At 36.0% G+C, this 11,899-nt stretch overlaps 2 protein-coding genes across 2 annotated transcripts; one reads left to right on the plus strand and one right to left on the minus strand.

Annotated features, from left to right (window-relative positions):
• Positions 1–226: 226 nt before the first annotated feature.
• On the minus strand, positions 227–2,176 carry LOC130743524 (uncharacterized). Its single transcript, XM_057595774.1, has 3 exons — positions 1,866–2,176; positions 957–1,245; positions 227–871 (listed from the first exon to the last, which is right to left on the minus strand). The coding sequence occupies exons 1-3, from the start codon at positions 2,174–2,176 to the stop codon at positions 455–457; spliced, it is 1,017 nt and encodes a 338-aa protein (XP_057451757.1). The 3' UTR covers positions 227–454.
• Positions 2,177–6,331: 4,155 nt separating this feature from the next.
• LOC130748139 (phenylalanine ammonia-lyase 1-like) lies at positions 6,332–8,738 on the plus strand. Its single transcript, XM_057601296.1, has one exon. It carries the CDS (start codon positions 6,477–6,479, stop codon positions 8,619–8,621), a length of 2,145 nt encoding a protein of 714 aa, XP_057457279.1. The 5' UTR covers positions 6,332–6,476; the 3' UTR covers positions 8,622–8,738.
• Positions 8,739–11,899: the final 3,161 nt, after the last annotated feature.

The following is an 11,899-nucleotide window of genomic DNA, read 5'->3' on the forward strand; positions in this document are numbered from 1 at the left end:
TTAATGCTCGACTGATTCACAAACTCATTGCCTCATTGCATTCACACAGCCATAACAAACTCATTGCCTCATAATTGCCTCATAATACAAAACTAGACAAAATAGCAACTGACAATTGGCAATTTTCAGAATTGGACATTCAAAATAGCAACTGCACACTATTACTAGAGAACTGGACATTTAAAATCTACAATTTAAAATCACATTCATTGGCTCATAATAGAGTCAGCAACATGGCTATTACAAAATATGGATCCCAATTCTAATGGTCCAAAAAGTAAGGACAAAATATAACAGCTCAAGTACACCAATCATTAATACATCCCAAGTCTAATGGTTCAAAAAGTAAGGACAAAACATTACAGCTCAAGTACATCCCAAGTCTAATTCAAAAAGTAATACTTCAAACATAACAGCACAAGTCTAATGGTTCAACTTCTTTAGAGGTACACAATCACTTCTTAGTTCCCTTAAACTGTCCATAACTCCTCTTTTTGGTTCCATTCCCTGTTGCATCTTTTGCATTTGCTGCAGGTTCTTTTGCTTTCCCCTTTGCTGCAGGTTCTTTTACTTTTGCTTTTCCTCTCCCTGTTGCAGCTTCATTCCCAGTTGCAGCTCCATCCCCTGTTGCAGCTCCTTTTCCCTTTGCTCTACCTCTTCTTGTAGCAGCTCCTGCTGTAGCTTCATATACTATGGCAACTCCTGGTTGTGATGGCTGACTCTGACTTGGCCGAGGCATGCCTTGAGTTAGAGGTTGAGAATCTGGTGCTTGATAACCTGGTTGTTGAGAACTTGAACCAGGTTCATTAATACTGATGCCTCCACCCCCTCTATGTTTCCTCATCTCAGGATGAAGTCTTTTTTTATTGTTCTGATATACATTAAGAAAGAGCATTAGAAAGACAATTATATTGTTCTGATATACATTAAGAAAGACCATTAGACAAATTGTTTACCCTGTTTCCTCCAGTAGGAATTTCTCTGTCAGCTGCAGCCTTTCCCTTGCAGGTCCTTTTATTATGTCCATATTCTCCACACCGCCTGCATTGTACAGTTTTGTTGTACCTCCTAAGGGAATTTGGGTTCTTTGGCTCATCATTGTTCTTCCTCCTAGCTGTTCTAGGCCATCCTACAGCTCTTCTCATGTAAGGTGGGGTAATTGGAAGACCTGGGACATCATTCCATAACTTGGGTCCATTATTACCTCGGATGAGAAAAGAGTAAGTATCCATAAATGTGGATCTCCTACAATACAATAAGATTGCAAAACAATATAACTTGGTACTGTTGCCCACCTCAATTGAACTTATCTCATCTATGCCCCATCCCTTTAAAACGTCACATGCACCACCAATATATTGAAAATTTGGTACTGTTGTCATTTTACCCCCATGATATATATGCATATCCACCTTGTCAAACACAGTAGGTCTGAAAAGCAAAAATTCAAGGATGAAAAAGACAGAAAAGGACTCAAAGGACTCAATATTCAATTCATGAAAAAGACTGACAAACCGACCCAATATTCATTCAATACAATAGGACTGACAACACATTGCAATATTCAATTCAATGTCATCAAAAGGACTGACAACACACACATTGCAATATTAAATTCAAGATCATCAAGGCTAATATTCAATGTACAATGTATTCAACCAACAACACTAGTAGACAAAATTACCATTGAATACTCATGTTTCAGTACAATATTTCACATAGGTACATATATAGAGGGGAAAATAAACGTGCACTGTTGTAGACCAGGATTTTGTGTGTTACATATACACTATATATAAATAAAAGCACCCATATTCAGCCACACATGCACAAAGAAGGGGAATAAAGAAGTGGAATAAACATACCTTGATACATGATTGGGAGGCAACGAATCTAAACCCCATAAAGAGCCAAATAATTGACTGTTTGTCTTAGGGACCACAGCTTCTTTTGCTTTCGATATCTCCATCATATGGTCCCTCTCCATGTGCTGCTCTGACTCAATAAGGTTACTCCTCGAGTTTGTCATCGTCTCCGACATAGGGTCCCTCTCCATGTGTTGCTCTGAATCGACAAGGTTGCTCCTCGTGTTCCTCGCGTTCGTCTCCAACATAGGGCCCCTCTCCATTTGCTTCTCCTTCTTCCTTGGCGTAATCTTCTTCCTCGAGTTTGTCATCGCTCCAGTCTTCTCCGCTTCTCACTCGTCTTATCTCTTCTTCCTCTCAGTTACTATTTCAATTTCTCTGCTAGGGCTTTCGAATTGGGGGAAATTGGGTTATGTTGTGTTGGGTCGATTGGAAGGTCATGTGCTACCCATGTGCGTCTCTCTCTCTCCTAGTGTCGTCCACGTCACTCTAATAATCCACCTCAGCCTCGTTCTGTTAAAAAATTGACGGAAGGACTAACGTTGTTCACTGACTGTTAGGTGAGGGACGATTTATGTAATTAAATTAGGTGAGGGACCAAAATCGTCACTTTTGTAAACGTCAGGGACCAAAGTTGCAATTAAGCCATTATATATATATATATTTGGTTTTTCCAAAAAAAAAATATCTATCTATCTATATATATTAGTAAAGCTCACTTGAGCTAAGTATTAAGTACAAATACACGTGAGAACCTACATACATTAGTAAAAAAATTGGTGTTTTAATGAGATAGCTTAGTGAGTGAATGAACAGGTAGTGGAAACTTGTGCACTAATGATTTCAGTTTTAAACTTAATAAATATCAAATGTATAAGCAAAAGAGTAACATCCATGCCAAAAGTGTAACAGACCACAAAGTTATATCTGCAAATGGTTTTAGCATAGTACCTTAAATTAAAATCAAATTTAATGTTAATTTTTAACTAATATCAATTTAGTCCAAAAAAAAAAACTATTAACAATAAAGCATACTTCCGCCAAAATTGATCTTGATATGCAATGGTCTTAGTTTGCTGTCCAATTTTCTACATTAATATATGTCTATTTTTCTTAAATTCACAAACTCTTAGAATTCCTTAACATAGTAACTCCGAATAAAAACTAACATTAAATTAAAAATAGTAGCATGATGGCAATACCAGTGTCAAAAACTGAATAAAATTGTTAATGTCAGGAGGCTATTCAACTATCTACATTAAATAAATAAAAAATGAAATGTATTATATTGAACCATGCATCTATTATATCTCTATATAAACAAACCAGTGAAATCACTCGCAAACTCAAATTATTCATATTTCTTGGACTTCAGCTGCTGGTGAGAAAAAATGACAATTGTCTCTAACTACTTCAACAAGTATGTCATTTTTAATTATTTTAGTTAATTTCAAAATTGTTTTTTTTAAATTACTCATTCTTATTTCTTTATTGCAGGAGAAAGATCATCAACAACAAGAAACACACATTACTTAGTGATATATCCCCGTTGCAGATGATTGGAAAATAAAACTGTGAGTTTCACATATATGGTAATTTACTAAACAATTCTTCTCATTCAATTGAAATCATACAAATATATCATCATTTATATATTTATATGACACAAATCAGTAACAAAGTGTGAGCCACATAAATTTATATACTGCACTAGAAAGATAAGTATAAAATGTAGTACTCACTATATTCTTGATAAGAAATAGGAATCTTTCACTCCTCAATATTGTCATATTATGGAAAAAAATAGCAACTTAATCATTCAAAGGGAACAAATGACGTCCATCTTGCAGTTAGATAGAATCTATTTTTATGTTCGTGAAAGTGATTTTAAAAGAACTTTTATGCCATCAGCAATGGTAAACAACCACATCATTCTTGATAAAAAAAATTAGCACAACTGATAACATCATTGCAACGACTAAATCAATATTAGAAAAAAAATAGTAGACTACCACGTTCATTTCAATACTAATCTAATTAAGTAATTAAATTTCTTTTATATCAAAAAAAACTACTCTCATTTCAATCTCAATAGAAATCTACCTATTTTTTCTTCCGATGAAGCAAAAAAAAAAAATCTACCTGTTTGATCCTTTTTTCCCTTATTAGAGAAAGAAAGTGTGAGAATATCATAACTCAATTATATTTAATTATACACATATTCTAAATATTCTTCTAAATAATAGATTTCTTACCTTTCTACAAATTTAAATATTACAATTAAAAAATACAAATTAAAAACGAACCCGTGCAACGCACGGGTTTAATTTCTAGTATATATAGTACTACTGAGTTTTTTTCATTGAAAGTAAAATTATATTAATGAGGATAATATTGGCAAAGATATGCATCCCTCCTAAAAATGGATAAAAAATCAGCAACCCAGCTAGTAAAAGCTCCTAAAGACCCAAAATCAAAACCCCAAAGAACCACCACCATCCCTAAAAACAACAAAAGCCAAACACCAAACACAACACACCCACTACTACTACCCTGAGAAGGTCTCTGAGCATTGATATGGGATACAATTTGAAAGAAGGCTATAGAATCAGAGTAATCATATTTCATGTGTAAGCGCTTCCCCATCAGTAGTGCGCTCTGCGTCTTGGTCAAAACTCCATAAGGCTTCGACAGCTCCGCCGGCAGCACAATCAACTCTCTCCCGGTTGGCTTTACAACAGCTTCCTCCACTGACTCAGTCCCCTTGAAGCTATCTAATAGACCAATCTTATTTCTACCTCATTTCTCAGTTTTCTTGGTCCTTCCCCTAGGCCTAGGCGTAAGATATGTTTGGCTCACCTTTTACCTGTAAAACATGTGCAGGAAGTGCAGCATATGGTCATGATAAAACATTAGACAATCATTGAAAACAGACAATGGGATTTCAGGTTAAGAATGAACGAACCAAGACTTTAGCACTTCCAAAGTCACATATCTTCAACTGGTGGGTGTGGGGATTGACTTGTTAATGACAACATCCAGAAGATAAAACCTAAAATCACCCTTTCTCCATCGTAAAGGGAATGTAAGGCAACAATATATAAATGCTCAAACTTAAACTTTCAAATATTAATTCGAAATATCTTCTGACGGTTTTGTAGGTTCATAATTTTTCACAAAATAAAAACAAACTTAACAACACAAAAATAATATCAATATTCAAGTTCAATTCAGCTCGTGACACACATACAATAAGCAAATGATAAAGTTTTTGAGTTAACATATACCAGTAAATTTGAGGTTTTATAATTTTTCGTAGAATTCCTATTAACACTTATGGGTTAATCAAGTTTTTCATGTTAATCAAGTTTTTTGTTATTTTACTCGAAAAAAACATTATTTTATTTCAAGTAAAGGTTACATAAAATTAAATTATATATTGAAAATTTGTAATATTAAAAAAACCCTAGCTGCCCATCATCAACTACTTCCGGCGGCAGAACTACTATGTCACAAGAACCCTTACAGAGCGCATTATTTTCTTTTTTTGGTACATCGGAAACATAAATTACACCCACCAGGAATCGATCCCTGGACCTCCCCCTACCCAACTCATATGTCCACTCATTATTTTATGATTTCCCTATAAACTATTTATTTTAAAAATATAAATAAATAAACTTATTTAATATTATGAAATTTATAATAAAACAAGATTTAATATGAACGCGCACATTGCGTGGGTTATAATCTAAGTTATCATAATTCCTTTTAGTAAGATGAGGAAATTGAAATACATCTAAGTTATTGTTTGTCTTCCCTCAACTCTCTAAGTGTTTCTCTCAATTATCTAAAACTCAAGATCTGATACCACTTTGTTAGAGGAAGAAGAGACAAAAGAGGAGGATTTGTATTACATTTGTATATATGACACTATACATTCTGTATAACAGCTTTATAAAATAACGTTTTTAAAATGATTCACCTTTGCTCTTCATAAAACAACGTTTTAGAATAGCAGGGACCACCAGTTTTTTTTGAACACATTGTCATGCATTAAGCAACAATAGAAGCTAGTTCAGCATACTATCATATAGAGGATGTTATTTTTTAAGCAAGAGTTTTCTAAAATAAATTAAATAAACTTGTTTATATAATCGTTTCCATTTCTGTCAATAATTGACCCACATGCTTTATTAATTAACACAGTAGATAAATTCAGTTTGATCCTCATGTTGAATGAAAACATTATAAAAATAAAAAAACAAGCCGTCAGAATTATTAGAATAATGTGTGATGTAGAGGCTTGACTTGACTACGTTTGGAGTTGGACTAGTTAGACTTGAAGGAGTTCCTCGTTGCTTCCTTTGTTCATTGTTGACCCCAACCACCTACCCCTTTTCTGTCCGAACATCAACACATGAGTCACACACACACCCATCACTATAAATAGCCACTCACTCTTCCATTCATCTCTCAGGAAATCAACAAACTAACATTTCCACATTCAACACAACAATCTCTACCTCACAACTTCAGCAACCAAGCTCCACTTTTGTTTCCATAGTCAATCTTTCAAGTGAAATATATTTATCAGTTTGCATTACTAAGATGGCAGCAACCACCAACAGCCAAAACAGTTCCCTTTTTTGCACTGCTAAAGGCGGTAGTGATCCATTAAATTGGGGTGTGGCGGCGGAGTCAATGAAGGGGAGCCACCTTGATGAGGTCAAACGCATGGTGGCGGAGTACAGGAAGCCGGTGGTCCGGTTGGGCGGAGAGACGCTGACTATAGCTCAGGTGGCTGCCGTTGCAGCACATGACCAGCACAATGGTGTGAGCGTTGAACTGTGCGAGTCAGCCAGAGCTGGTGTCAAGGCCAGCAGTGACTGGGTGATGAATAGCATGAACAATGGCACTGACAGTTACGGTGTCACCACCGGCTTCGGTGCCACTTCCCATCGCAGAACCAAACAAGGCAATGCTTTGCAGCAAGAGCTCATCAGGTTTTTGAATGCCGGAATATTTGGCAATGGTACCGAATCAAGCCACACATTGCCACAGCCTGCAACTAGAGCAGCAATGCTAGTGAGGATCAACACTCTTCTCCAAGGGTACTCAGGCATTAGATTTGAGATCCTTGAAGCCATCACCAAGCTCCTAAACAACAATATCACACCATGTTTACCACTTCGTGGTACCGTCACAGCTTCTGGTGATTTGGTCCCACTATCATACATTGCTGGACTGCTTACTGGCAGACCAAACTCCAAAGCTGTTGGACCCTCTGGAGAGGTACTTAATGCCAAGGAAGCTTTCGAATTGGCTAGCATCGATTCAGGATTCTTCGAACTGCAGCCTAAGGAAGGGCTTGCCCTTGTTAATGGCACTGCTGTTGGTTCTGGCTTGGCTTCTATTGTTCTCTTTGAGGCTAACATATTGGCTGTGCTGTCTGAAGTCTTATCAGCAATTTTTGCCGAAGTGATGCAAGGAAAACCTGAATTTACCGACCATTTGACACACAAGCTTAAGCACCACCCTGGACAAATTGAGGCTGCTGCTATCATGGAGCACATTTTGGATGGAAGTTCCTACATCAAAGCAGCAAAGAAGTTGCACGAGATGGATCCCTTGCAAAAGCCAAAACAAGATCGATATGCACTTAGAACTTCACCTCAGTGGCTTGGTCCTCTGATTGAGGTGATTCGATTCTCAACCAAGTCGATCGAGAGAGAGATTAACTCCGTGAATGACAACCCTTTGATTGATGTTTCAAGAAACAAGGCCTTACATGGTGGTAATTTCCAAGGAACCCCAATTGGAGTTTCCATGGACAACACACGACTAGCTCTTGCAGCAATTGGCAAACTCATGTTTGCTCAGTTCACTGAGCTTGTCGATGATCATTACAATAATGGGTTGCCTTCAAATCTCACTGCTAGTAGAAATCCTAGCTTGGATTATGGTCTCAAGGGAGCTGAAATTGCCATGGCTTCTTATTGCTCCGAACTCCAATATCTTGCGAATCCAGTCACAACCCATGTTCAAAGTGCTGAGCAGCACAACCAAGATGTGAACTCCTTGGGTTTGATTTCTTCTAGAAAAACAAACGAAGCCATTGAGATCCTTAAGCTCATGTCATCCACATTCTTGATTGCACTTTGCCAAGCAATTGATTTGAGGCATTTGGAGGAGAACTTGAGATACTCAGTGAAGAACACCGTAAGCCAGGTTGCGAAGAGGACTCTTACCACAAGTGTCAGCGGAGAACTCCATCCTTCAAGATTTTGTGAAAAAGATTTGCTGAAAGTGGTTGATAGGGAGGATGTATTTGCCTATATTGATGACCCCTGCAGTGCTACATACCCATTGATGCAAAAACTAAGGCAAGTACTTGTGGATCATGCATTAGTAAATGCAGAGAACGAGAAGAACCAGAACACGTCAATCTTTCAAAAGATTTCAACTTTTGAAGATGAGTTAAAGAGTCTCTTGCCAAAGGAGGTTGAAAGTGCAAGGAATGCATATGAGAGTGGCAATCCAGCAATTCCAAACAAGATCAATGAATGCAGATCTTATCCACTATACAAGTTTGTGAGAGAGGAGTTGGGAACTGAGTTGCTAACTGGAGAAAAGGTCAGGTCACCAGGTGAGGAGTGTGACAAACTGTTCACAGCGATATGTCAGGGTAAAATAATTGATCCTCTTCTGGAATGCCTTGGGGAGTGGAACGGTGCCCCTCTTCCAATATGTTAACTTTACCAGTTATTTTTGTGTATGATTTCTTTGTATTTATGTAAGTGTAACATTGATCATTTGTTTTATCAAGCCTTGAGCAAAATAATAGGGAAAACTTCATCTCACATTACAACATTTTTATCAAGCCTTGATATCTTTTCTCAATATACTAGTTCTATTTAGATGGGTGCACAGAGATAGATACCTGGATCTGCAGCAGCAACTGCTCTTGAGCCTCAATATTTTGAGCTATTTCTTCACAAATATGATCATAATTTGCTACCTTCTTCTTGGGTAATATATCATCCTGAAGATATTTACATAAATATAAGCCATTATAATTTTAGTACATAACAGTTTTATATAAAAGGTGCCAGATGGTTATCTATAGACAAAGCAGACTACAATTTGACGGTTTGAGCAAAAGTGTGATATGTGAGATGGCTTATTGGGCTTCACCAACTGCATAATGGAAAAACTTCCCCAAACCCTTTAGAAAATGGAAGAACATGTAAAAGAAAACCCTCTTGGCAGTGTAGTTAGCCCTTAATTACATGATTAAAAAAGGAGAGGTAATAGTATCCAGGCATCCATTCATAGAAAGTCACTAGTTAAAAGTCACAGCAAATTTCTTGACATGAAAGCAAAGACAAAGCAGAGCAAGTCACCCACTGATAAGGTCCATCCCCAATAAAAGCAATTCTTGCTTCAGGAAGCCAATCCATGAGCCTGCCAAATCATGTTTTTCAAATGTCAAAATATTCATTTACTTGCTTGATATAGTATTAACAGAAAGTTAGGGATACTTCCAGACAATTGCTAGAAAACATGTCTTGACAAAGTTTAACCATCTTTAAGCTTCGATACATCAATAATCAACAAAGAAGTTTCCAACACTTATCAGTTTATTTTTAAGATAGACGGCAAAGTCTTGTGTGCAATAAGTTAATGTTTCTAAATTTTCCACATGTTATCTACCTTTTGAGAAAATCTTAACACTTCTCAACTCCATTGCTGCATGACATTAACTATCAATGACTTCTCAGGTTCACCATTGCTGCATGACACAAGATCAAAGCCTTCAGAACCAAAAGACTGAGAAATCAGTGACAGGGCACAATTTAACTTCATAAGCACAAGCATTATATTCTATCATACCAGTTTAGATTTCATTGCATAAAATATATCCAAGTCCGGTCAAAAACTTACAAAATTCAAATTATAACTTTGTCAATTAAAATTTTAAAACTATAATCATTGATAAGTTATGTCATTGAAAAGACTGATATGCAGAAACAAAATGATATTCATATACATTATACCCCACTAGAATTTTGTCATCCTAAAACTAAACACCAATTTTTTTCTTTGAATAAGAAATTAAGCACAGAAGAATGATGAGATTTGAGGATAAAGTAAATATTTATCTGTGCTATGCTGGCTGGTGAAGTTTTCCACTAGAAGAAAGCTTAAGGCTACCTAAGTCCTCAAGAAAGTTTCCCGATGAGGATCAAGCCCTTGCTTCTAGTAAGTTATCCAAAAGTTCTAAAGAATACATAAAGTTTAGTGCTTTTGCAATTTAAGAGATTAAATTTTAGGCACTAGCCAAATCACAGACAGTTCAGAACAAATGGAAACAACCATATCTTTTTTGGTCTTTTAATTCTTTATTGACTCCATAAAGCTGAAGAGTGAAGAATAATTTAGTCTTTACAAATATTATCTTCTTTATGAAAACTTTCCTAAGAACTGATGTGAAATTGAGGCATATATTCTGCAAAGCCTATCAAATTATCATGTCGAGCTTCAATATGAATTCGTACTACGTACTAATTAACGATGGTATCCAGGGATTGTAATCCACATGCCCTGAAAAAAATGGAGATGCGTCTACATTACCTAATCTAAATCTACAACGGATAACTAATTGACAATCAAGACCGATCGCTATATCTCACTATTTCATAACACAATTTTCTCTAAGATTAAATTATAAGCTACACGAGCTACTGTATAAATAGTTGCAACTATTTTCATTAAGCTTGTTCTAATAAGCTACACACCCTTGCTAATAATAAACTTCTAATAAGATAACTAATCTATCTTTCCAAGCTTCACTTAACTTTCCTCCTCAACATTGTACTCAATGCCATTCAGAAATTTTGAGAAACTTAAATCTGAACTTGAAATTGAAGCAAACCATGCATCTGGGAAATCAAAATAAAAGAAACCTGAATCTGAATCAGAAAATTGTAAAATCACATAAAATCAATCTTAGAAATCGTTTTAGGGTTTTGAAAGATTTTCACAGGAAATTAAGGGTGAAAACGAAGATTAAAGAAAAATTAAGGGAAAGTACCTCAAAGTAACAAAGCAGAAACGATCGGTAAACGCTGTTTGCATCATGAAGAGAAAATTGAAAAACGTTTCATTTTAATTTAGTTACGCGGGAAAGATTTTCCTTTAGCTTTGTTTTCCAATTTAATCTTTTTTAATTTGGATCTCTTCTCAATGTATTAATCATTTAATTGTGCTTTGATTTAATTCATTTTGGAATATTTAAAAAAAAAGCAAACCACTATATATTTTTGGGACTAAAACAAAATATGATAAATGTAGGGACCAAGATGAAATTGGAAACTAGGATAAAATTGTCAAAAGTGATGAACTTATTCCTAAACCTAAACTAGACAAATCACATAATGTAACAACTATGTGGGTTCTCATCACTAAACATATATGTCACCTTTTCAAGTTCCCTATTTAGGTCAACATCATAGTATGGTTGATATCCCGGTTGAGGATAGTTTGGTTGAGGATAGTGTGAAGAGGTTCCTTCTTGAGGATAACTTGGGAGATGGTATAAAGAGCCCATTCCTTCCGGATATGCTTGAGGGTGTGAAAAGGTTCCTTCTTGATGACCCATTGCTTGAGGAAAATGTGAAGAGCTCATTTCTCGTGGATATATTGCTTGACTGTGTGAAGAGCTCCCTTCTTGAGGATGATAAAATGACGAGCTTCTTCCACTGTGAAAAGAGTGTGTAGACAAAGATGAAACTTGAGGGGAAACATCCCCAACTTCAACATTCTCAGGAGGGGAAGTATCCCTAATTCCACCATTCTGAGATGAACTTTGTGCAACATCTTTCTTTCCACACTTGAACAATTTTTTAAAAAAGGATTTCTTTGGTTTTATCCCTTCCATCGGATTTTTTTTTGTTGAACTCTGCGTTAACCAAATTTAATTATCCATAAGGAAGAAAAAAATTAAGCAATATAGCATGTACAACTTAATG

The sequence above is a fragment of the Lotus japonicus genome, chromosome 3 (genome assembly GCF_012489685.1).
Source record: "Lotus japonicus ecotype B-129 chromosome 3, LjGifu_v1.2".
NCBI lineage: Eukaryota > Viridiplantae > Streptophyta > Magnoliopsida > Fabales > Fabaceae > Lotus > Lotus japonicus.

Bases quoted from the DNA above. Each gene is read 5' to 3' on its own strand.
- LOC130743524 (XM_057595774.1), bottom strand. From the start codon at position 2,176: ATGACAAACTCGAGGAAGAAGATTACGCCAAGGAAGAAGGAGAAGCAA. The intron at 1,246-1,865 runs GTATGTTTATTC...ATTGTATTGTAG, and splicing joins CCTCCCAATCATGTATCAAG to GAGATCCACATTTATGGATA. The intron at 872-956 runs GTAAACAATTTG...AATGTATATCAG, and splicing joins TTCCTACTGGAGGAAACAGG to AACAATAAAAAAAGACTTCA.
- LOC130748139 (XM_057601296.1), top strand. From the start codon at position 6,477: ATGGCAGCAACCACCAACAGCCAAAACAGTTCCCTTTTTTGCACTGCT.